The 26,064-nt window shown below is 48.8% G+C and overlaps 1 protein-coding gene across 3 annotated transcripts; it reads right to left on the bottom strand.

Annotated features, from left to right (window-relative positions):
- Positions 1 to 1,908: 1,908 nt before the first annotated feature.
- On the bottom strand, positions 1,909 to 23,595 carry DHX30 (DExH-box helicase 30). Of its 3 annotated transcripts, none has more exons than XM_075214202.1 (19): positions 23,389 to 23,595; positions 20,210 to 20,340; positions 18,864 to 18,974; positions 18,116 to 18,297; positions 14,752 to 14,878; positions 14,390 to 14,539; positions 14,011 to 14,163; positions 9,733 to 10,551; positions 8,518 to 8,593; positions 8,097 to 8,201; positions 6,759 to 6,934; positions 6,155 to 6,361; positions 5,994 to 6,075; positions 5,083 to 5,276; positions 4,798 to 4,957; positions 3,561 to 3,718; positions 3,386 to 3,486; positions 2,838 to 2,977; positions 1,909 to 2,492 (listed from the first exon to the last, which is right to left on the bottom strand). In XM_075214202.1, exons 1-19 carry the CDS (start codon positions 23,546 to 23,548, stop codon positions 2,233 to 2,235), a joined length of 3,492 nt encoding a protein of 1,163 aa, XP_075070303.1. In that variant the 5' UTR covers positions 23,549 to 23,595; the 3' UTR covers positions 1,909 to 2,232. The 3 variants fall into 3 exon arrangements, with proteins under 3 accessions (XP_075070303.1, XP_075070304.1, XP_075070305.1); XM_075214203.1 differs by having other exon boundaries at positions 14,752 to 14,875; positions 23,389 to 23,594; XM_075214204.1 differs by lacking the exons at positions 20,210 to 20,340; positions 23,389 to 23,595 and adding an exon at positions 20,011 to 20,098.
- Positions 23,596 to 26,064: the final 2,469 nt, after the last annotated feature.

The following is a 26,064-nucleotide window of genomic DNA, read 5'->3' as shown; positions in this document are numbered from 1 at the left end:
AGAACTCATCACATCAGTCCCTGCCCCATTGGAGCTTATAGTCTAAATTCCCTAATACACCTACAGAGACTAAGGTCAATTTTGTTAGCAGCCTATTACTCTACTAGTATGTTTTTGGAGTGTGGGAGGAAACCTGAGCACCCAGAGGAAACCCGGGTGAACATATAAACTCCTCACAGATAAGGCCATGGTCAGGAACCAAACTCATGACCTCAGTGCTGTGAGGCAGAAGTGCTAACCACTAGGCCACTGCTGCCCATATCTGTTTCCTTTCATGGATTCTTTTAGATTTACATTGGAACAAGTGATTAAGAAAGGAGCAGCCTAACTATGGTTTATTATTATTTACAATTTTAAACTCTTTTCATATATCCAGAATATTGTGTGTTAATCCCCCTAGAGCCAGAGGTTTCACACTACGTCTTACAGAAAAACAAAACATTAAATTTGACCAACTTCAGTCGGCATCAAACACCCGTCTGTTAGAAACTGGTCCCTTGTATCAAGAAACATCCACATTCTGCAGTAACATTGGAGGATTCCAACATAGAACACAAATGTCCAAGTACCTCATTTTCATATATTAAATCTATATTTTTGCATGAAAAACTCTGTAGGAAACACTTAATTTGATGGGGAAAAAAAAGTTAATCGGTGGCTGGATCACTTCTATATAAACATTGTAGAAATGTATTTCAATTAGTGCTGCAGTACCCCAATGCTTATCATTGCAAATGTACAGATTTTTGATATTGTGTTGTATTTCTGTATTGGAAATGTATTGATTTCTGCGGCTGTATGTTATGTAGGAAAAAATGTGATTTGTAACGTCTAAAGGCTGGTAATCTCTCGCTAATTAGTCCTTTTTCATCTGTGAGTGATCAATACTTTTTTATCCCAAATACAAAGCAGGGGGTCATTACCTGTTACCCTGTCTTGTTGGAGAGATAGGAAACCTCTGAACAATGTAAACAGCAAGTGATTTGTGAATTTACAGATTGATGCAAATTTTAAAATTACGTTATCTCAAGTTTAGAGAATATATTACATCCTTATGCTAAATAACTGATGTAATATATCAGACTTGTGGTGCCAGCTAGGAAGGGGGCTGGGTTACTCACTGCCAGGTTGTGTTTTCAAAACCATATAAAAAGAGCCCTGTTTGATTATGTAAGTTATCATTCCATCTAAACGTCTGGATGAGCACCAGTATCTCAAACTGGTGATTTAAAGTCCTTGTCAAGACTCTTGAGCCATAAACATCACTGCTTGAAGATTCTGCCTGATGCCTATTACCTGCTGTATCCTGTGACCAACAGATAAGAGCTTACACTCTAATGCATTCCCCAGCTGTGCTGTGTCAACACTCTGCCCACTACCCAGCAGTCCTGATCCATAGTAAATGGTCAGGAGGTACTAGCCAGCCCATAGCAAAGAGGTGCTGCAGCGGCTATACCAGCTACCCCAGAAGTACGCGGTTCTGGGCACCGTGTTGGCAGAGATGATAATCTCTCTCCATTTAACCATCTGGTTTATTAAGTTGCACAACAGTGTAGAACACACATCTATCATATAAGCTGGAGATGACGTTATGGGAACAGTGTGGGGATTAAATTGCCCTTAACCAAATTGGCCTCAAATAACTGCATCTGTGGCCCCAAAGTGACCAGTAATCCTGACCTACATCCGATCTGGATCAATCAGATATCAACCCCAAATCTGCCAGCATGATTATGAGCCTACTGCACAACCGGGCTCCACGTCACGTACACTTGGGGGGCCCGGGCCTCTATTAGACTTTCTTCTGATGACGCATCTGCCCAATCTTCAATGCACGACAATATAAAATACATCCGAGTCTTATAGAGAACGCAGAACGAGTGACCAGAAAGACGTAGGAGACGGTGATTACATCTTAGAACTCTTTATAGTCTGAGAGATGAAAGTGCAGAAACAAATTACAGAATGATTCTTAATCTGGATTCCAGATCAGAAATGCGGCAAAAAAACCCACAACAGTGTAAATAATGAGCAAGAAGTGCCCGGGCGAGGAACAGAGACCCGGGATAAACAGCTGCCCATCCACAGTGTGTTACTTGTCCCCCTGCTTAAAACGCAGAGTCACTAGGGAATCTCTATGTGCGCTTTGTACAGAACAGAAGCAAAACGCAAAGGAAATGTCTGAACAGAATAAATATCGGTGCAGATGACGCTCTGAATGTGGGAGACGTCTTATTCTTCAGCCATGGTCTCCGGTTGGTCTGTGAAGCAGTGCGTCGTACCGTTCAGGAGGTCCACCAGCAACGAGCGCAGAGAAGAATGTTGTTCCTCCTCCTGGGGAGACAAAAGAGGGAGCTGCTCCCTCAGGTTCCTCTCCACCATCTGGGACAGCGCCTGACGCAGGTTACCGAGTAACATAATCGTCCGGGGGTCACTTTCCAGCTTCAGCAGATCAGAGTCAGAAAGGGAAACCACCATCTGCTGACCGTTCTCTGCAAGAGACACAGGAGGTATAAACTACGGATTCCATCATATAAATGAATCTACATCACTTTGACACCCCCGTACATCCATGTTACCCGTCTGTACCCCATTACCGTGAGGTTAGAAAGCTGGGCATTGTGGTAACAGAACCTACTGGCTCCATACTGAACATCAGGCCTGGACAAACCACAAGTCCCATCATGCTTTGCCTGCGTATAACTACCACGGTGTTCTGGGACACCCAGAGAGATAGATTGTCCTTGTTCTACACAATGTACAAACCATCTATTACCAATCTCCACAGCATGATCTGTGCAGGATCTACCGCCAGTGCTAAGGGCCACAGTACGCACCTCTCACAGAGACAGAGGCGTCAGACATCAGCAGCACAGCCAGTGGGTGGACCATGGAACTGTCCCGTACAAAGATGGCTCCTGTGGACTTCACAGCCTGGAAGTAGGTGAGCCACGGCGTGCGGAAGCCGTGTTCATCCCTGTAACACAGAACATGGGGGTGGGTTATATACTGTACAGGCGAGGGACCAGTACACCAAATATAGGAGGCCCTCTAGGATGGGCCCCAGTCTCTTCCCAGGTCACAGCGGGATATAATATGAGTTCACTTCTGAGGTTTAACCCATTTAGTTATACAGTGTTTGTAATTACGTAAAGGTGACTAAAGTACGCAGACAGTATTTCTCTTAGGTGGGTGGGGGAGGGGGGCTGTCACCATGATCCGCTGTCTCTGAAATATATCAATTTAAACTTGGTTCTGGCTTCTTGTAACATCCACAAACAAACATGTAATAATCCCCAGTTTGCAGAATTAAGAGCACCTGAGCCCGGAATAGACCCAGCCAGTAATCCCCAGTAAATGTCATTAAGGTAATGAAGCCGGTCACCTGTTGACGGTGCTCTTGTGGAGGAGAACGGGCCCAGATTTCGTCTTGTACACGAGGCTGTTAGGCCGGAACTTCCCGCGCAGCACTTGTCCGCGTACGACCTACGAGGAGACGGAAACTAAGTAATGTCCTTGTACAGCGTTGGCTGCGAGGGCAGATCCAGGCCCCCCTTTACCTGTATGAGTTTGGGGTACAGTCCGGCCAACAGGATTCCTTTTACCAGCTCATCCTGATTACTGAGCTGATTACACGGGGAGCGTTCATTCATACATTCATTGGCTTCAGAAACCAGGAACGCATCGTGTACATTGGTGGAGAACTGTGCGATGAGACCTGGGGGGTAAAGTGAAAGACACATAGATTAGATAGATCTATTTATACACAAACACTGAGCATCGGCAGAATTGTTGTGATAACGCAGCTCATCCTGTCTGCAGGAAGATAACAGAACAGGCTGAACCTTCCTCACCTTGTATGCAGCACAGCTCCGCCCCCTCCCACTTTCCTCACCTTGGATGAAGTGCAGCTTCGCCCACTCCCACTTTCCTCACCTTGGATGAAGCACAGCTCCGCCCCCTCCCACTTTCCTCGCCTTGGATGAAGTACAGCTCCGCCCCCTCCCACTTTCCTCACCTTGGATGAAGCACAGCTCCGCTCCCTCCCACTTTCCTCGCCTTGGATGAAGCACAGCTCCGCTCCCTCCCACTTTCCTCGCCTTGGATGAAGCACAGCTCCGCTCCCTCCCACTTTCCTCGCCTTGGATGAAGCACAGCTCCGCTCCCTCCCACTTTCCTCGCCTTGGATGAAGCACAGCTCCGCTCCCTCCCACTTTCCTCGCCTTGGATGAAGCACAGCTCCGTCCCTTCCCACTTTCCTCACCTTGGATGAAGCACAGCTCCGCTCCCTCCCACTTTCCTCACCTTGGATGAAGCACAGCTCCGTCCCTTCCCACTTTCCTCACCTTGGATGAAGCACAGCTCCGTCCCTTCCCACTTTCCTCACCTTGGATGAAGTACAGCTCCGTCCCTTCCCACTTTCCTCACCTTGGATGAAGCACAGCTCCGTCCCTTCCCACTTTCCTCACCTTGGATGAAGCGCAGCTCCGCTCCCTCCCACTTTCCTCGCCTTGGATGAAGCGCAGCTCCGCTCCCTCCCACTTTCCTCGCCTTGGATGAAGCGCAGCTCCGCTCCCTCCCACTTTCCTCACCTTGGATGAAGCACAGCTCCGTCCCTTCCCACTTTCCTCACCTTGGATGAAGTACAGCTCCGTCCCTTCCCACTTTCCTCACCTTGGATGAAGCACAGCTCCGTCCCTTCCCACTTTCCTCGCCTTGGATGAAGCGCAGTTCCGCCCCCTCCCACTTTCCTCACCTTGGATGAAGCGCAGCTCCGCTCTCTCCCACTTTCCTCACCTTGGATGAAGCGCAGGGCAGATTTCGAGAGCAGATTATTCTCCACAAACTCATCTCGGGAGACGCTGCTTCTCCCGCTGTAGATGTCTTTCAAGGCTTGGAAAACCCGGACAAACACCAGATGGTCACTACAAGCTTCCCCGCTGAATACCGCCTTCACCTGGAAACATGAACAGAGCAGTTTAAAGACATTCACACAGCTCATGTTTTCAGGATTGCCCTGTTCCAGCTTATGGTGTACATACTTATAGCACGGAGAGTATGTAACCCCTGTAGTGCACTCACCTTGTTGACCTCTGACCTGTTCAGCAGACCTCCGTGAAATGGGTCCTTGGTCAGACAGGACACAATGACCAGCAGGGGGTGAAGGCAGCGAAATATGGAGGACAGGACAATGGCTTTAGCCAGGCTGGGGTCAGTGGAAATGCTGGCAACGCGGTGCCCCAGTAATGTCAGCTCTTCCTGTTCATTCAGCACCCCTAGAATACAAGAGGAGGGGGTCACCAACCGCACATGGTGCATAGAACATGCCCGATCCACAACTGGTGAATGTAAGCTCAGACCGCTATATTTACACACAATACAGTGTCAGGTGACATCCCCAGCTCACAAGTCGATAGGTTGGAAACAATTTTAATATATGCTTTTTTTTTTCCTTTAACCAGAAGGCAGCAGAAAACTTAATAGTTTACAGATCATCATTATCTGTCGCGGGCTATCAATTTATAAAACAAAAACGTTTCCAATAAATACAAAGATAACGATTTATCCACAACACAACCCGGCACAGCTAGGACCAGAAGTGCCCCGATCACCAGGCTGCCACCGTGGCTGCGAGATTTGGAGAACGCGTCAGATTAAGTCATTATTTGGGTGTACAAGGAATATTTATTACAGAGAGATCCGCAAACTGCGAGGATGGCAGATTCCACCAGGAGATCTGTGTTATTGTGACATCCTCCAGGAGTAAAATAAATAAATGTTACGTGGAGATCTGAAGGAATTAAAGAAGATATAACGCTATAAAGATTATTCTGTTACAATCAGTATAGTAATATCTAACATGGAGGTCTGTCCTCAGCGTCTAGATACCGCGTCACCGCAAGCGCCCTCCCCATACGAAGCGAGAATGTTACAAGCCGGAATCCATCATATCTGGCCATACAAGAATCATGTGACCTAGCGCTAATACATACGGATCTCTTGGAGGAACCGCACTGCGTCTACGATAGAGCGCCGGTCAGGACTCTCCAGGGCCTGCGAGAGGAACTCCACAGCCTGAAACCAAGCGAGGACGTCAGTAAGTCTGCGCCATAACATGAGACCCACAAGAAAGGCTCTGCAGAGCGCGTCTCACCGTCATCTCTGGCGTGTGTATCTTGGCCTGGACCACCAGGTTCTCCAGTGGGGTGCGTAGAATCTCGGGCACCTGGAACGTGGGCATCGCTTGGTGCTGCTGGCGGGTGAAGAGATGGTAAGAAAACCCTGGCTGGCAGCGTCCGGCGCGGCCGCGTCTCTGTGTCACATTGGATTTAGACACCCAGGTGGTTTCCAGGCACGAAACCTATCGGAGCAAACCTGAGAATTAGTACAGAGAATCCCGTACATCAGGGGTGGGCAAACCTGTCCCCAAGGGCCATATCCAGTTCATGTTTTTAGGATTTCTTTAATCACGTACAGCTGAGTTAATCTATTTGGCTGGGTCAGTAATTATCCCACCTGTTTCTACAGACAGAAATCCCAAAAACATGAACTGGATATGGCCCTTGAGGACAGGTTTGCCCACCCCTGCCGTACATGGAAATCTTTCCATTTATATGTGACCCCCCCCCCAGTCTCTGCATTACGTCACCAAAGCCGCCTCCCTATAAGTTACCCTCAGCCCCCATTCCAATGCACGGTCTGCCCCAAATCTGCAGTGTATGATGTTTCATGCGCAGCGGGCGCTGTCTGCACCGTACCTTAGTCCTGAGGTCGTAGCGCTGCTCCTTGTGCATTCCGGTGTCCACTACGTGCACAATGTCATCGATGGTAACAGAGGTCTCCGCAATGTTGGTGGCCAGAACGATTTTACGGATCTCCGGAGAAGGGCGCTCGAAGATGGCTTGTTGATTCGTCAGGGGAATGTTAGAGTGAACTATGGGGGGGAAACAGAAGTGAATGAGAGACGGGTCAGCCATTAAATCTCCTCAAAGTGCTCAAGTGACAGACACCTAAACCTTTCACCTGTTGTCAGCAGAGCGTCAGTCTCCGTCACTGCGACGGGGTCAGTGGTGACTTTATAACAAGTTCTTTAGATCGCCATAAAGTATTACAGTCCTGAAATCCCAATTCCTGGTACCTATAACTTCCCCACATTATTGTCCAACATTTATATTGTCCCTCAGATAAATCCTCCTGCAATCTCCTATTCTCTCCAAATGCAGAGTTATAAGTGGTTTAAATATCTTCTACCAGCCGCTGGCCTGGGACACCTGTAGTAATAAATTTGCCTTTCCCGGGAGGGCGCAAGCGGACGTCAGATCTGCTCCAATCACAGCACCCACTTTTCTCTTCAACTACGTGACGATCCTGTTCGTGACCAACCCAATGTTTAGGTTTGGGGGGAATGTTAAGTTCCTTATTCCGTATTTCTCAGTTAGTATATTGGAATAAATTTAAGACCATTATATAAGGAAACAAAGACAAACCAGCAGATTTCTGCTCTCACGCAGGTAATAAAAAGCTCAAAAATGTAGCTACAAATACAACCGGCTAAATCTACAGAGGACAGAGATACCGGCCAACGTGTCCTTTGTGTTATATTACTTAGTTACAGGGTAATAGTCCATCTGAAATCTTCATTTTGAAACTTGCTCCTTCCCAGCTGCAGCTTATGACTCATATGTTGTATATTACTACACACAGGAGACTGGGGGCCGTAGTCCCCCCCGGAAGAAGAATCAGTGGACTAGTGTGCAATTATTATAAACTACAATCATAACACAGACCATCTGCTCCTACAAGATGAGGGTCGTAGTCTATCCTGAGTGTGGCCTCGTCCTATTTCTGCCAGTGACTAATTAGAATCAGCTGCAATTTATTTCTCATCACTGTTCTGCAAACCTTAATAATGAATTTTGTATTATAAATGTAAATTCATAATAAAACCGGTGAGAACTCCACTCACTACACAAAGAGACAGAGCGCAGATGACAGGGAGAGTAACATTGTAATAATATAATTGTCAGCCAGGAAAATCGTTGAATTAGATCTAAGAGGATCACATTATGTAACCTGCAAACATTATTTCCACCCACCTGGGAGAATGAGGCACCGTCCATTCCGATACGCCAACTTCTCCTGTAATATCTGCTGCACCCCGCGGATCTCCTGCCAACCAGGGAGGAAGCAGAGGATGCCACCTAGAAGACACAGAGATCGGTCAGAATGTAACAACCCGCACAGATATATACATATATACATCCATACACACACAAACAAACATGTATGTATGTATGTATGTATGTGTGTATGTGTGTATGTGTGTATGTGTGTATGTATGTATGTATGTATGCATGGGACATACGATTAGTATAAACAGACATTACAGATAACGGTACATTATGCCGCTTCCAAACGGTTATTCAATGTTAATTGGGAACTTAGCATTAACCTAGTTACCTGTATCTACACCTAGATCCCCATCAGGGACCCAGAAATAAACCCGACGTCTCTTACCTGGGTCTCCGTGTCGGTCGATATGAAGGATGACGCTACTGATCAGATCCAGATCGGGGACACACTCTTCAGGCATCTGTAAAACAGAGAGTCTGACGTAAGGAGGCAGCAGCGGGGGGAAACGGGTCGCCGAGCAGCGGGGGGAAACGGGGCGCCGAGCAGCGGGGGGAAACGGGGCGCCGAGCAGCGGGGGGAAACGGGGCGCCGAGCAGCGGGGGGAAACGGGGCGCCGAGCAGCGGGGGGAAACGGGGCGCCGAGCAGCGGGGGTAATGGTCATACGAGGGGGTGCAAAGTCTTCAGTGGACAAATGTCCGTTATATAAACTAACACTATATACTCAGAGCAGCATACAGAGAAGGACATGTTTAGGGTCACCAGCGTACAAGTGATACTATAACCACAGAAGGGTAATAGAAACACTGGGGTAGAGGGGGCAGAATGGACACCGGAACAGACGTGGAACCACAGAGGAGACAGAATGACTGGAAAAGAACCAGGATCAAGTTGCATTAACAGGGGCCAAAAGCCTGGCAGGGTTGTAGAATTACATGATGACATAAGTAACAGAACAGAAAACAGTTTATGCTGGTACCAATATATAGTAAAGTAACAATGTAATGGAAGGAAAACAATGGACTACTTTAATTTAAGTAAAGCTCACACCCGGCTCTAAGTACACAACATCGGTGCGTTTCCCTCCAGAACAGCTGAAATGAGCCCAGGATTTGCTGGACATTAGGTACAGCCGGCACCCGGGTCACCTAGTGATCTGTGGAACTAATTTAGACACAATGTTGTCATTCATTGTGTGATTTGTACACCCGAAATTGTGTGTCTGCTCAGAACACAGATCGCTGAATTACAATCGTTCAATCTGCGCAGACACTACATGAACAGTAACTGGGTAACATACACTGCGGGAGATCATTAATGTGCCACATGTACTAATAATTGTAGGATCTGGCTGAATATAATCACACTGCAAATAAAAATCATTCCTATACGGCAGCCCCTGACGCACAGTACCAGGAGCCATCTTGGAATGGTCGGGGCTGTATCTGTTCTGCAGATGGATGCCTGTCAGCTTCCGCCTCGGTCATGCAGCATGTCAGGGCCCCTACATAGGGCCACACTGACCATACGTCTATCCCTTCTATGTACATATTTAGGGGGTGAAGGGACGGGATGACTGCTACCCAATAAGTGGACCTTACCTGACTGGTTTGATAGGACGGTCTCCCCAGCATCGATAGGACGTCTTCCAAATAATGTTCCTTCACTGGGTACATAAAGCCAGGGACCCTGACAACCGGGCACTTCCCAAAGTACCTAGAAATGCGCTCATTGTCCCCCGTGGCACTCATTAGGACCACCTTGACGTTCGGGTTCATTTCCTGAACCTGCTTCAATAGAATCAGCAGAAAGTCCGTGTTCACGTCCCTCTCGTGGACTTCATCCACGACCACGTGGCTCACCCCCTCCAGGGTGGGGTTACTCTGCAGCTTCTTCAGCAGCACCCCCACAGTACAGAAGAGGGCGGCACCCCCACGGGGCGGCAGATTGCTCTCCAGTCTGACCTGGTAACCCACGTTCCGACGCAGCCCCGGCCCCAATTCTTGGCCCACGCGGTGAGCCACGGACACTGCGCTGATCCTTCGGGGCTGGGTGATCAATATGTTACAGTGGGCGCCGTCTCCACTCAGGATGGCGTCCTCCAGGATGAAGCGTGGGATACGAGTGGTCTTTCCACATCCCGTGTCTCCTGCAATCACCACCACCGGATTGTTTTGAATGGCGGACAAGATAACTTCACGATGCCTATCTGCCGGCAACTCCTGCAGTGCCGTCCCCTGATTGTCCAGCCATTTTCTTTCCAGCGTGTCACTGATCTGAAAGGCTTTGTCCTCCGACAGGGGGCTGTAGGGTTGGCCTGTGATGGGATCACTGAAAGTATCGTACGATCTGTCTGATGATTCCATCGGTGATGCTGCCTCCTCCGAGTAACTCGACTCGTCTCCGATCTCTAAAGGAAACTGAACCAGAGGGTGGAATAGTCAGTTATTACTCAATTACTCATTTCAATTACTACCCAATTCCCAACTTAAATAACTGGTCAATTATTAGCTTTCGGTCATACGACAAACATGGACAAGATGAGTACTCAGGATGTGCTGTATTTTCTCATATTACAGAAAGGAGAAGCTGGTACATGTAAGAGGAGTCACCCCTGGAAACAGACCAGGAATAAGAGACTTCCGGGGTCTGAACAGCTCAGGATTAAAGGAAATCACTTATTTTAGGGTTTGTAAAGTAGTCAATGTATAGGAAGGGTTTCTAGTCATGACACAGTTGAAACACAAGGGGGCGACATTTCTCCCGCTAGCAGGACGCTCAGCGTCTCCAAATCTATTATTGTTTCACATCAACGAATATGTAATATATAGGAGGGTACACAGAAAACATATATACACATACAGCCAGCATGAAGAAGCCATGTGTGATAAGTACACCCTCACTGCTTCCATATCGGTAAAGGTCATTTCAGCCAGGTATACCCCAATATATAATCAAGACGTGACCCCCACCCTCTATCAGGCCTGGACAACCTGCGGCTCTCCAGAAGTCATGAAACTACAAGTCCCAGCATGTCCTGCCAACTATCAGCTGGCTATCTGCTGGCAAAGCATGCTGGGACTTGTAGTGTCACACCTGCAAAGCCACACATTTAGGGATAGGTGAGATAATTAAAAACACAGATTTAAAATGGCTTCGGAAGAAATGAATCCGCGACTCTCGTGTTATAACCTTTCTGTTCCCAAGATCTCCCTCAGTTCATAATAAGTCCAGGAAAGAAACAAGAAAGGAGCAGAATAACAGACGACGACACGTATTGCTGGGTTGGTCGGTGACTTCTACAGTCTCAGAGAAAGGATGAATCCTCCAACAACGGACAGACACCAAGGGAGAAGTGAAATGAAGCAACCTCGGAGCTGCCACAGTGTGGAAAAGACCTGATCCAAGTCCTAGCAGCATAGATCTGTTACTGAGGACCCTCAGATCTGCAGACGGTACCACACGAAGCTCAGCCACCCATTGCCTGTCTACTCCCGAAATGTACATCGAAACATTCCCCCCACTGTAGGAGAGGAGATGTGTTCCTCATGGCCTCATGATTCAGATAATGTCTGTGCCATTGTCTGTCTGGTCCCTGAAGGCCCGGTCCCTGAGGAGGTACATGCAGGGGCTCAGGGCCAATGAATTCGGCTTACGTCACCGTTTACAGTTAATCAGTATGTGGTTTGGTTAGAAGTGGATTGCCCTGAGGGTGTGTGGGGAGGGGGAATTAGCAAAGATTTGGGTCTGTTTGTGGTCCTGACGACATCCAGACCGGATGGAAGTGTAGGAGACCTGAAAGCGAGCAAATTGGGGGAAGCGGTGGTGGGTCCTATATGAGATATCAATGTACACATCCTGAATCATCATCACCACCATTTATTTATATAGCGCCACTAGTTCCGCAGTGCTGTACAGTGAACTCACTCACATCAGTCCCTGCCCCATTGGAGCTTACAGTCTAAATTCCCTACTATAGACACACATTCATAGACATAGACAACAGACAGACAGAGAGGGGAGACAGGGAGAGACTAGGGTAAATTTTGATAACAGCCAATTAACCTACCAGTATGTTTTTGGAGTGTGGGAGGAAACCGAAGCACCCGGAGGAAACCCACACAAACACGGGGAGAACATACAAACTCCACACACTCCATGGTCGGGAATTGAACTCATGACTGCAGTGCTGTAAGACAGGAGTGCTAACCACTGAGCCACCGTGCTGCCCCGATATCTCGCAACTCCATAACTTCCCCTTCTCTCATGGCCACATCACCCACAGAAGCAACTCAGAACAGTGACACTTACCCCTACCTACCCCTCTAATGATCCAGAGCAGATGACGGCAGTATCAAGCAGCCCCAGAACAGACCAATCTCTGGGCACGGGAGATGAGAAACATTGTTCATAGTGAGCTTGAAATAAGATACAATTATCCAAGTTTGAGGACTGTGAGCACCTAAGGTTTGGACATGGAGGGCGACCAGCGCCCCAACAACTGCAAAGTGCCCTAGGTCTTAGCTGAGAGGACTTGCTGCTGCCACCTGCGTTGGATTTCCTGTTATAGTTCAGATGGACTCTTTAAGGCTGCATCCCCCCCCCTCCCAATAGGCAGCCTCTGATCTTAGGGCACGGTCCCAGGTCCGTCTTGTGGGAATGAAAGGAAATCTTGTGGTGGAAACTAACTGGGTTTATTCCTAGTAAAAGAAATAACTCTCTTTGTGCCACGCAGCACCACCGAGGGTAGCAGGTAGCGCAAAAAGATACGTAATTTAGTCTGTTATCTGGCACAGATAGAACGGTTGACCACCAATGTTAGGAGCCTTCGTCTTGGACATTCAGCATAAAAAGAGAAATGGTTGAAGCTGTAGTACGATGGTGCCCTTTAAAGGGGTCGAATCTCACTCATCACACACTAGTCCAGCTAATGGGAGGTGCAGAAAGACCACGAGAAGGGGCATCCTGGGGGGAGATACAACTATGTTCGCTGGGAAGGTGGGACAATTAAGCGATGGATACCCAGCATGTGGTGGCAATATAGAGGCTGTAGGAGGTGCAGGAATCTGTGGACTGAGGTCACACTGAACGCAAGCGACCCACTGTTATGCCAGCACTCCTGCTATTGGTGGACAGAATTGTCCTGAACCTTCCAGTGGGAGTTGCCTCCTGGAAACTCGCGCATCCAAACGTCATCTTGGAAAATGCCGTCGAGGCGTTCAGCTGGCCTCAGATTTGTACTGTGGCCGCCAATCAGCCTCCCCCGCCTAAGATGCAGTGTTGGCCCATAGATTGTAAGCTGTGAGCAGGGTTCTCTTACCTCTCTGTCTGTCTGTATTACCCAGTATTGTCTTATTACAGTTTGTTCCCAATTGTAAAGCGCTACGGAATTTGCAGGCGCTATATAAATAAATGATGATGATTGGCCAAGACAGGAGGACCTGCGATTCTGTGGGGGAGCACTGTGCCCATCCCCTCCACGGCTAAGGGTACACTTGAACTGTGGTTAAGACCAGGGACAGAGGTGGACTGAAGGCTGACTGTACACCCCGACCATGCTACAGGGGAGAACCGAGACCGAGAGCTTTGTGACCGTCTCCTAAGCCGAGCTCTGGAAAAGAATGGAGAATGGAGCAGGGGGTGTCTGTTGTCACCATCTATGTCCCCCAGGACTGATATTCTGACATTAAATCTGCACTTTGATTTGGATAAGTCCAACGTCTGGGGAATGATGACTTGACACAAGTTAATGTAACTTGGAATTGTAGCGCTATCTGGAACATGATTATTACATGGCGCTGTGATGTAAGTTATCCTTTATATTCAGATTTTGGACACAAATAATAACAGAGACTTGTGTGAATTTGCAGCAGAATTACCTGCCAGAAGTAATCCTCCATCCTCTGCAGCAAGTGCTCCGGGACCTGAAACTTTTTTGGCTGTTTACGCTGTTCTTTGAACTTCTGAACAGAGGCCAAGTTGTACATGACGTGAGTGAGGGGCTTGTTATTGGTGTCGATGAGCCCGAGATCCTGACAGGAGACAGGAAATGAAGACAAACCATCAGCACAATGTATCCGTCCCCAACACACACAGCAGCCGCACTGTGGCGAGATATATGAGAAGGCAGCCTATCAAATCACCAGGAGCCAGTGACATCACGAGGCACTGCGAGTGCGAGTGAAATAGGCTGAATATCAGTGTCTGCAATTCTAACCCTCGTCCCCCCCTGCAGCCTACGGTACCCCAGCCTCATACCTTCAGCTTCTGACAGGCCAGGGCAGCAGCTTTCCTTGTGGCTTCTGACTCCCGCAGTCCAGCAGCGACGAAGGTCATAGGTTGTGGCCACTGGAGGGTCAGCCGGCAGGTCTTGATCCTGCCTCCCTCATGCTGATAATGTACGTATTTCTGCACCAAGCCAAGAAAGAACAACATGAGATGGGGCTAGAACTGTGGGGGGAGATTCAGTCCTGAGCCCAGAGCCTCGCTTGTGTATTATCCGCGGCGAATGCCGCTCTGTCAATTAATCCTGCGCATTATCTACGGCAATGTCGGGAAGGCATTCTGCGATGCTCAGAATGGAATCCGACTGCTGATAGACATGCAGAGAAGACACCTACCTTAATGCCAGACTGGGAGGATGTCGCCACTTGGATGACAGTGGCCAGCAGGTGTTTTGGGTTAGAGAATACGTGCAAGGCCTTCGTAGCATTGGCATCTTCTGCTGCGTCCACCACGGGAAGCCTGCTGGGAAGAGACTCGTTCAGCTATGTGCAATGAGGCCGTTACCTGACGGATGCGCAGTCATTGTCATGCTGTAGTGGGAACATCAGCTACAGACCAGTAAGTGATCTCGCCATAGACGCAGGAAGAGATCCAATTCTGAATCGGGCACCATGGCCCACAGTGCTAACGTATGTGATATAAATATCTATTTATTAACCATAAACACTAATGCGAATATGTTAAATGTAGGCATATGGAATAATCCATAGATTGTAAGCTTGCGAGCAGCCTTCTCACCTCTTTGTCTGTTTTACTCAGTTTGTTTATTAGTTTACTATGTTTGTCCCCAATTGTAAAGCGCTACGGAATATGTTGGTGCTATATAAATAAATAACCAAAATATGGCAACACGCCCTCACATTATGGAAACTGTACATAACATTCTAATGAATGGTATTATCGATGATCTCAACTGGTGTTTTAATATCCCTGCAGTCATAAATACACATTACATAGAACAGATATTTTGTGTATTCATGTGTTCCAAAGCCTGTTACTTGCAGCCTATATATCCTTCTGTTTGTCTCCTCCCCCCATTACTGTACCTTTAATACCAGCATATAGAAACATAGCTTGGCACATCTAGTCTACCCATTTTTAACCTATGGTAACCTCAAACCCTATCTGATCCTTTATTCTCTGTAAGGATATCCTTATGTCTATCGTAAGGAAGTTTAAATTGCTCTACTGCATCTACCACCTTTGATGGGAGGCTACTCCACTTACCACACATGCAAAGAAATCAAATCATAGAGGTTCATAAATTAAGTTTTGTGTAATAATGTGAAATGACACAGGGAAAAAGTATTGAACACATGAAGAAAGGGAGGTGCAAAAAGTCATATAAAGCCAAGACAGCTAAAATCTATCAGTAATTAGAAAGCCATCCTGCCATCTGGTTCAGCCACAACTGATGGCCTATAAAAAGGTGTCTCATTACGAGGGTGTCCCACAAGAAACATCTCATAATGGGTAAAAGCAAAGAGCTCTCTGAAGACCTTCGCTACCTTATTGTTGCATAACATACTGATGGCATTGGTTACAGATGGATCTCTAAACTGCTGAATGTTCCAGTGAGCACTGTTGGGACCATAATCCGGAAGTGGAAAGATCATCATTTCACCATAAACCGGCCACGACCAGGTTCCCCTCGCAAGATGTCTGACAGAGGAGTGAAAAAAATTATCGGAAGAGTTATCTAAGAACCAAGGACCACTTGTGGAGAACCAAGGACCACTTGTGGAGAGCTTCAGAAAGACCTGGAATTAGCAGGAACAATTGTTTCAAAGAAAACAATAAGTAATGCACTCAACCGCCATGGCCTGTATGCACGCTCACCATGCAAGACTCCTTTGCTGAAGAAAAAAACGTTGAAGCTCGTTTAAAGTTTGCTGCACAACATTTGGACAAACCTGTGAAATACTGGGAGAATATACAGGGTGATTCAAAAGTCGCAGTACACCCTTTTATTTCAAAAACTCTACAGGAATTGGGCCGATTGGCCGATTTCAAGATGGCGCCCATGTTTGGTACATACCGTAAAAGATAGACCACGTCACCCATACCTTACTGTAGTATTCAGGTTTCCCAATTTCCTGTAGAGTTTTTGAAATAAAAGGGTGTACTGCGACTTTTGAATCACCCTGTAGTATGGTCAGATGACCGCAAAATTGAACTCTTTGGATGCCATAATACACACCCTGTTTGGAGGAGAAATGGCACTGCACATCACCCCAAAAACACCATACAACAGTGAAGTTTGGACATGGGATCATCATGGTGTGGGGCTGTTTTTCTACACACGGTACTAGCATACTGCATATACTTGAAGGAAGGATGAATGGAAACATGTAACGAGTCATTCTTGATAAAAATCTGCCTACCCGGATGCTGAAGATGAAACGAGGGTGGACATTTCAGCAAGACAATGATCCCAAACACACAGCCAAGGACACTCTCAATTGGTTTCAGAGAAAGAAAATAAAGCTGCTAGAATGGCCCAGCCAATCACCTGTCTTGAATCCAAATTAAAATCTATGGAAAGATCTAAAGATCAGAGTTCACAGAAGCCGCCCACGGAACCTTCAAGATTTGAAGACTATTTGCGTTGAATGTGGCAAAGTCACAACTGAGCAATGTATGTGACTAGTTTCTCCATACAGGAGGCGTCTTTAATCTGTCATTAGCAACAAAGGCTTTTGTACAAAGTATTAAATAAATTTCAGGAAGTGTATTCAATACTTTTTCACTGTGTCATTTCACATTATTACACAAAACTTAATTTATGGACATCTATGGTTTGATTTCTTTGCATGTGTAGATTGCAAGGGTTGTTGCTGACATTTGGTGTAAATTTCATTACAATAGCCACATTAAATATAGATTTACTGAGAAAAATGTTGATGTGTTCAACACTTATTTCCCCCGCTGTATGACCTCCAGAACTGAACACAGTATTCTAGATGAGGCCGTACCAATGACCTATACAGTGATATTATTATTTATTTATTTCTGCTACTGATTCCTCTCCCTATACAACCAAGCATCTAACTTCCCTTCCTCATTGCTTTGTAACATTACTAACCTGCCTTTATGTCACCTGAAATAGTGACTCCTAGATCCCTTTCCTCCTCAGTAGTTTCCATTATAGTGCCATTAATACTATATTTAGCCTTTGGATTTTTGAGACCCAAGAGCATGATTTTGCATTTTTTGGCATTAAACTGTAGTTGCCACTCTCTTGACCGTTCCTGTAGTCTACCTAGATCATCAATCATTTGTTTTACCCCTCCTGGTGTGTCTACCCTGTTGTATATCTTTGTGTCATCTGCAGTAAGACATACTATCCCTTCAATACCATTTGCAATGTCTCCAATAAAGATATTAAACAGCACTGGTCCCAGTACAGATCCTTAGGGTACTCCACTGGTAACCTTTCCCTTCTGTGAATGTACTCAATTTACTATAACTCTCTGTTTTCTATCCTGCAACCAAGATCTTATCCATTCAACAATCGTATAATCCAATTCCAAGCTTTTACGTTTATTTAGTGAGAAATGGCGCTGGTCCGTGACCAAAGGCCAGGAAAATCTAATTGTAACTTTAATATTATATATCGCTCACAAATGGAGAAGAGAATGCGGAATAGGAACATTTTATCTGTGGAAACCTCATGCTGTTATATAACCCTGGATCTACCTGGATTCCCGGCTGTTCTTTCTACCGCCAGTTCGTGCCTGGGAGACGTCCGGCTCCAACGTTTCCCCAGAACTATCCTTCTCCTCTTGGGTAAAATGTTCATCTTCTGAGCAGAGCTGGCTGGATAACTTCTTGTAGTTCTTATGTCTGAACTTATTTCCTGGACCCAACAAGCCCAGATCCTGCGATACATTGACAGTCACAGGTTAACACAATTACTTCTCACAATCCTGACTCATTAAAGCCCAGCAGTCCGAGTGCAGAGACAGATTAATACAGAATTTCTCATTTACAGTATAAAACATATCATTGGACGTCTCGGGAGAAACGCCTGAAAGGGGTGGAGTTTGCGCAAAACCAATCAGAAGTTGTAATCTCCTATTGCAGGTTCCGATTGGTCCATTTGCTCACACGCCCATCTACAGCGTCACACAGCTGTGAAACAAGCCACAGGAATGGCCCGTGGAGCTCCAATGAGGGGCGCCTTTGGGTGGGTGATTTTAGGGTGCAGTTGGAGCGGCAGACAGGCAGTCCTAGTGTCTAATTGCCAAAGCAACTCAAATAAAGCAGAATCATTTCACAGGAGGCCAGACATTGCTGTATCTGTTAAACCAAACTCTAAGGTACCACCTTATACTGACAAATATTTATGTTCTAGCCTGGAATATTTAATGGAAGTCACTCGTGTGAAAAGTAAACAGATCCTTTAACATTAGATAAAAAGATGTAAAACTCTAAAGCTCTGCACCTGAAATATCTTACACGCCACCGCTGCCGCCTCTCGCTCAGCATCAATCTTCTTCGTGCCGTATCCTTCTACTTCAATAAGTTTGGGCCATTTTAGGCGGAGGACAACTTTCTAAAGACACCAAACAAACATTACTGACAAACAAAAAAAAAAGGAAAATTGCACAAATTTTATAAAACATCTACACGGCTGAAATTAACCACCAGATAAACGCTGCAAACTTCTTATTATATGTGATAAAAAAAAGAATTATCACCATTAAAACCTTTTCTCTACAGCCAATGGGGGTTGCAGACATTACTCTGGGGGCGCTAAGCTCTGAGAGCAGGAGGCGGGGCACTTTAAGAATAGAACTCCTCCTCCTAAGCTGTCTTAACCCCTCCACTGATGTGTGAAAAAAAATGGGGAAACTATCGCATTAAATTAAATGCAATTTAAATAAAATTGGTAACCAGTACACAATTTTATAATTGTGTGTGTGTGTGTGTATATATATATATATATATATATATATATATATATATATATATATATATATATATATATATATATATACATACATACACACACACAAACACACAAGTATATTATATATGAGAAATATATTACATATAAATTATCCAGACAAGTGCACCAATTCCTGACACAATCCTTTCTTTTCTTTTTTAACCCCTCCACTGCCAGGCAGTATACAGTGAAGAGGTGGTGCATCCAGCTGCTAAACCAGAAGGACAGGCTGGGTGGGTAAATCTGTGTCCTCATTGTGCCAATGAGGGTGGGGGGGGGGGGGGTTCGGGGAATTTATCATCGTAAAGTAACACTTTAGAAGGAAATCAACGCTTATAACATATATAATTGTATAAAACGTGAGTGGTGTGAAATCATTTTTCTAGCAATGGGTTCCGGTTGGCAGAAGTTTTGTGCACAGAGAACAGATTTCTTTACTTCAAATGACGTTAAGTTGGGACACCCAGAGACTCTAAATAAAGACCCAGCTGGGACAGAGTTATACAACAGAAGCCTCCTAAACCCAGGAAATGACAGTAATAAGTACGTGTCATGTACATGTTATAGGAGAGCACTTAGAGCAATCCATGAGCAGTGCAAGGTGCTCTATGTATGTCATTTGGGTCAGTGACATCCTCACCATCATCAGGGTCAGAAGGGGATCAATACTCAGGGTCCCACCCACTACAGGTCACTTTCCTTTATTAATGTAGAAGGGGCTGTAGTATCTACAATAAAAATGAGGACTCTTTACCAGTAGTGATGTCTGTCGCTCATATTCCTGGCAGCGTCAGCCTGAATAATGGGCCCACACACAGCTACACCAGAGTTGTACTCACTTTGTACTTGTCACAGCCGGTGTGGACGTAGGTCAGTCTGTCCTTAATGTGCGAGGTGCGCAGGGCCTGACATAACACGCTGTGCAGTAAACTCTTCGGCTCTGGAAACTGTCTCAGAAGATCTTTCGAATCTAAAGAAGAAAAAAAAGAATGAAATCTAGTCACTGAACACAATGATGTTACATATGACGTAATGACGTCAGGCCACTCAAGGGAATGTTGTAACTGGAAATCAGGGTTTAATAACCAAGTGTTCTCCCAGCACCTATCTCCCGGGTACTCCACCAGGCTGGTTTTACTGACCACCCGGCTCTTCGAGCTAAACAGAGTCCTATTATGGTAGAATAAACCATAGTTTCTCCTATTATAATAAGCACTGTGTGAGCACTACAGCCAGCAGTGTGTGTTACACCACTGACCACCAGTCTGACCAGTCCTGGCAGGTGTGGGCAGTAACCTCCAACATTTTTCAATATTACTTCTTAATGCCACCCGACTGGCAACATTATCTGGGGGGGCCACTGACAAACCATTATATTTTCTAAGACATGTAACTGGATTATACCATTTATATAGAAAGTGACAGGCAGAAACAACAACAGTGAGTGGGCAGTGGAGGTGTCACTAAGAAGGGGGCACAGGGCATAGGACACCGACACGCTAGGGGATGGGACACGCCGGGCAGGTCACCGACACCCCAGGGGGTGGGACACGCGGGGCAGTGGTCACCGACACCCCAGGGGGTGGGACACGCGGGGCAGAGGTCACCGACACCCCAGGGGGTGGGACACGCGGGGCAGTGGTCACCGACACCCCAGGGGGAGGGGGACACGCGATGGCAGAGGTCACCGACACCCCAGGGGGAGGGGGACACGCCGGGCAGGTCACCGACACCCCAGGGGGTGGGACACGCGGGGCAGTGGTCACCGACACCCCAGGGGGTGGGACACGCGGGGCAGAGGTCACCGACACCCCAGGGGGTGGGACACGCGGGGCAGAGGTCACCGACACCCCAGGGGGAGGGGGGACACGCGATGGCAGAGGTCACCGACACCCCAGGGGGAGGGGGACACGCGATGGCAGAGGTCACCGACACCCCAGGGGGAGGGGGACAAGCGGGGCAGAGGTCATCGACACCCCAGGGGGAGGGGGACAAGCGGGGCAGAGGTCATCGACACCCCAGGGGGAGGGGGACACGCGGGGCAGAGGTCACCGACACCCCAGGGGGAGGGGGACACGCGAGGCAGAGGTCACCGACACCCGAGGGGGACACGCGGCGCAGTGGTCCCCGACACCCCAGGGGGAGGGGGACACGCGGGGCAGAGGTCATCGACACCCCAGGGGGAGGGGGACACGCGGGGCAGAGGTCACCGACACCCCAGGGGGAGGGGGACACGCGATGGCAGAGGTCACCGACACCCCAGGGGGAGGGGGACAAGCGGGGCAGAGGTCACCGACACCCCAGGGGGAGGGGGACACGCGGGGCAGAGGTCACCGACACCCCAGGGGGAGGGGGACACGCGAGGCAGAGGTCACCGACACCCGAGGGGGACACGCGGCGCAGTGGTCCCCGACACCCCAGGGGGAGGGGGACACGCGGGGCAGAGGTCACCGACACCCCAGGGGGAGGGGGAAACGCGGGGCAGAGGTCACCGACACCAAAGGGGGAGGGGGACACGGGAGGGGGACACGCGGGGCAGAGGTCACCGACACCCCAGGGGGAGGGGGACACGCGGGGCAGAGGTCACCGACACCCCAGGGGGAGGGGGACACGCGGGGCAGAGGTCACCGACACCCCAGGGGGAGGGGGACACGCGGGGCAGAGGTCACCGACACCCCAGGGGGACACGCGGCGCAGTGGTCACCGACACCCCAGGGGGAGGGGGACACGCGGCGCAGAGGTCACCGACACCCCAGGGGGAGGGGGACAAGCGGGGCAGAGGTCATCGACACCCCAGGGGGAGGGGGACACGCGGGGCAGAGGTCACCGACACCCGAGGGGGACACGCGGCGCAGTGGTCCCCGACACCCCAGGGGGAGGGGGACACGCGGGGCAGAGGTCACCGACACCCCAGGGGGAGGGGGACACGCGGGGCAGAGGTCACCGACACCCCAGGGGGAGGGGGACACGCGGGGCAGAGGTCACCGACACCCCAGGGGGAGGGGGACACGCGGGGCAGAGGTCACCGACACCCCAGGGGGAGGGGGACACGCGGGGCAGAGGTCACCGACACCCCAGGGGGACACGCGGCGCAGTGGTCCCCGACACCCCAGGGGGAGGGGGACACGCGGGGCAGAGGTCACCGACACCCCAGGGGGAGGGGGACACGCGGGGCAGAGGTCACCGACACCCCAGGGGGAGGGGGAAACGCAGGGCAGAGGTCACCGACACCAAAGGGGGAGGGGGACACGCGGGGCAGAGGTCACCGACACCAAAGGGGGAGGGGGACACGGGAGGGGGACACGCGGGGCAGTGGTCACCGACACCCCAGGGGGAGGGGGACACGCGGCGCAGAGGTCACCGACACCCCAGGGGGAGGGGGACACGCGGGGCAGAGGTCACCGACACCCCAGGGGGAGGGGGACACGCGGGGCAGAGGTCACCGACACCCCAGGGGGAGGGGGACACGCGGGGCAGAGGTCATCGACACCCCAGGGGGTGGGACACGCGGGGCAGAGGTCACCGACACCCCAGAGGGGGGGGGGGGGGGGGGGACACGCGGGGCAGAGGTCACCGACACCCCAGGGGAGGGGGACACGCGGGGCAGAGGTCACCGACACCCCAGAGGAGGGGGGGGGGGACACGCGGGGCAGAGGTCACCGACACCCCAGGGGAGGGGACACGCAGGGCAGAGGTCACCGACACGCCAGGGGAAGAGACACGCGGGGCAGAGGTCACCGACACCCCAGAGGGGGGGGGGGGGGGGCACGCGGGGCAGAGGTCACCGACACCCCAGGGGAGGGGGACACGCGGGGCAGAGGTCACCGACACCCCAGAGGAGGGGGGGGGGACACGCGGGGCAGAGGTCACCGACACCCCAGGGGAGGGGACACGCAGGGCAGAGGTCACCGACACGCCAGGGGAAGAGACACGCGGGGCAGAGGTCACCGACAACCCAGTGGGAAGGGTATAAGACCCAGGAGATGTCTGTAGGTCACGGATATTGGGGAATAGTCACCTCGTCCCATGTCCGTGTCGGATTTCTCTATCGGCTCCTCGTCCTCTCCCCTCAGGGGGTTCACTCTGTATCTCCCAACACAAAGTGCCCGGACCTGCTTCCCCGACACCCGGCATAACAGCCGGTTAAGCAGCGGCATGACAACCACCTGAGCCGCCATGTCTGCTGAGAGAGCGGAGTGACAGACAGAGCGTCTGACTCTGCCACAGCGACATCCGGAGGCCAGCGGCGACCTGAAGAACTGCAGCCTCTTATGTCTCATTACAGATACAGAAGTAGGGGCATCACCCTATAGTGCCAGAGTATAGGTACATGGGTAGTAGGGGAATCCCCTATACAGCCACAGTATAGGTACATGGGTAGTAGGGGAATCCCCTATACAGCCACAGTATAGGTACATGGGTAGTAGGGGAATCCCCTATACAGCCACAGTATAGGTACATGGGTGGTAGGGGCATCACCCTATTGTGCCAGAGTATAGGTACATGGGTGGTAGGGGAATCCCCTATACAGCCACAGTATAGGTACATGGGTAGTAGGGGAATCCCCTATACAGCCACAGTATATGTACATGGGTAGTAGGGGAATCCCCTATACAGCCACAGTATAGGTACATGGGTGGTAGGGGAATCCCCTATACAGCCACAGTATAGGTACATGGGTAGTAGGGGAATCCCCTATACAGCCACAGTATAGGTACATGGGTAGTAGGGGAATCCCCTATACAGCCACAGTATATGTACATGGGTGGTAGGGGCGTCACCCTATAGTGCCAGAATATAGGTACATGGGTAGCAGGGGCATCACCCTATAGTGGCAGAGTATAGGTAGATGGGTGGTAGGGGCATCACCATATACAGCCACAGTATAGGTACATGGGTAGCAGGGGCATCACCCTATAGTGGCAGAGTATAGGTACATGGGTGGTAGGGGCATCACCCTATTGTGCCAGAGTATAGGTACATGGGTAGTAGGGGAATCCCCTATACAGCCACAGTATAGGTACATGGGTGGTAGGGGCATCACCCTATAGTGCCAAAATATAGGTACATGGGTAGCAGGGGCATCACCCTATAGTGCCAGAGTATAGGTACATGGGTGGTAGGGGCATCACCATATACAGCCACAGTATAGGTACAGAGGTAGGGGCATCACCCTAAAGAGCTACAGTATAGATACACGGGGTGCATAATGCAAGTTTCTATGTATGTGTGTTTCTAATGATCCATGTGAAATGTGCTGCTCCAGCCCCTTTTCCCAGTAATGAATGGCCCATAGTTGCCACTTAGGATGTGGTGCGGTTGGATGGCCCTATCACTCCATGCTCCTAATGCCAAAGAATAGAAGGACCAGTTACATCTAACATCATCTCTGCTAGGTGTTTGCAATTTGAAAAACGTATTTAATTTCTTTCCTTCCAGTATATTCAGATATTTCAGCATTTCTTCTGCCTAGAAAAAAACAGCTATTTATCTCCCCATTTTTGTGGGAATTGGATGAGAATCAAACATTTCCGATCTCCATCTGTTCTGTCCATGTCCAGTATCTCTTTACTAAATATCTCCTGCAAGTAATTGTATCTCATTTCACCGCAGCAGAGGCCAATATAATCTCTGTGGCTGGCTCATTTATAAATTATTGTATAAATATATTTAAATTATTAGTGCAGTGCTACAATTTATATAATTGCCAATATACTTATTTTTGATATTGTGTATTAGAATTGTACTGATTTCTGAGATATTGATTGATGCAGTAGGCATTTATTTGAGGAAATCTGTTGTGTAACTTCGAGAGGAAATCCTCATAAGGGGTCTTTTTCATGTGAGTGACCAACATTTCTTTTTAGTCTAAATGCACCGCGGGAGGTCATTACCTTCCTTTCATGGGTAGTTTTCATTCTGTATCTGAAAAACGTCTGAATAATGCAACCAGCAAGTTCTAGGAAATCACAGATTGGTATTAATTTAGTTAAAAGTATAAAATTGTGTTAACTTCAAGTGTAGAGAATTTTACATCCTGAATTGTGATGTAACATTTGAGACTGTGTGATGTCACTAGCAGCTATTTAAAGAGGTGTCAATCCCTCTAGGCTGATTTATTGCAGGCTGCATAAGCAGTCTGGATTGGTTAAAGGGGCAGGAAGCTTGATTACCTCCTGTCACAGTATGTGTGTAAATCTGTATAAAAGGATCACTGTTTCACCATGTAATGTATTATTCCATATGTACCTTTTTGGAGATCACAAGTACCACACACTAGTGTAACTGTCCTTATTAGGACTACATGGCTAATACAGGCTAATAAAACATCACTGCTTCAAGATCCTGCTTTGATGCCAACTTCCCTGCGGCAATTCCTGTGACCTACAGATTAGACCAATCTAATCCATTATCAGGGTGTTCTGAGGTTGGACCCAGCATCCAGTACCAACGCTCTGCCCACTACCTGCAGCTCTGGCCAGTGTGATAGGCCAGGGGGAACCATCCACAGCAACCCTGATCTGAAGGAAGAGGTCAGGTGCCCAGTGAGGGGGTACACCAGCAGCAAGAGTTACCCAGAAGAAGGCGGTTCTAGGTGCCGGTGAAGGAGCCTACTGGTTGCAGATGGCCCCTCGTACTGCGGTTAGAGGGCCGCAATTTGTAATAAAGAAAGGGGACGGTGGCAAGGCAAACC

Source organism: Mixophyes fleayi, chromosome 5 (genome assembly GCF_038048845.1).
Source record: "Mixophyes fleayi isolate aMixFle1 chromosome 5, aMixFle1.hap1, whole genome shotgun sequence".
NCBI lineage: Eukaryota > Metazoa > Chordata > Amphibia > Anura > Limnodynastidae > Mixophyes > Mixophyes fleayi.
This window is presented reverse-complemented; position numbering and strand designations above follow the sequence as displayed.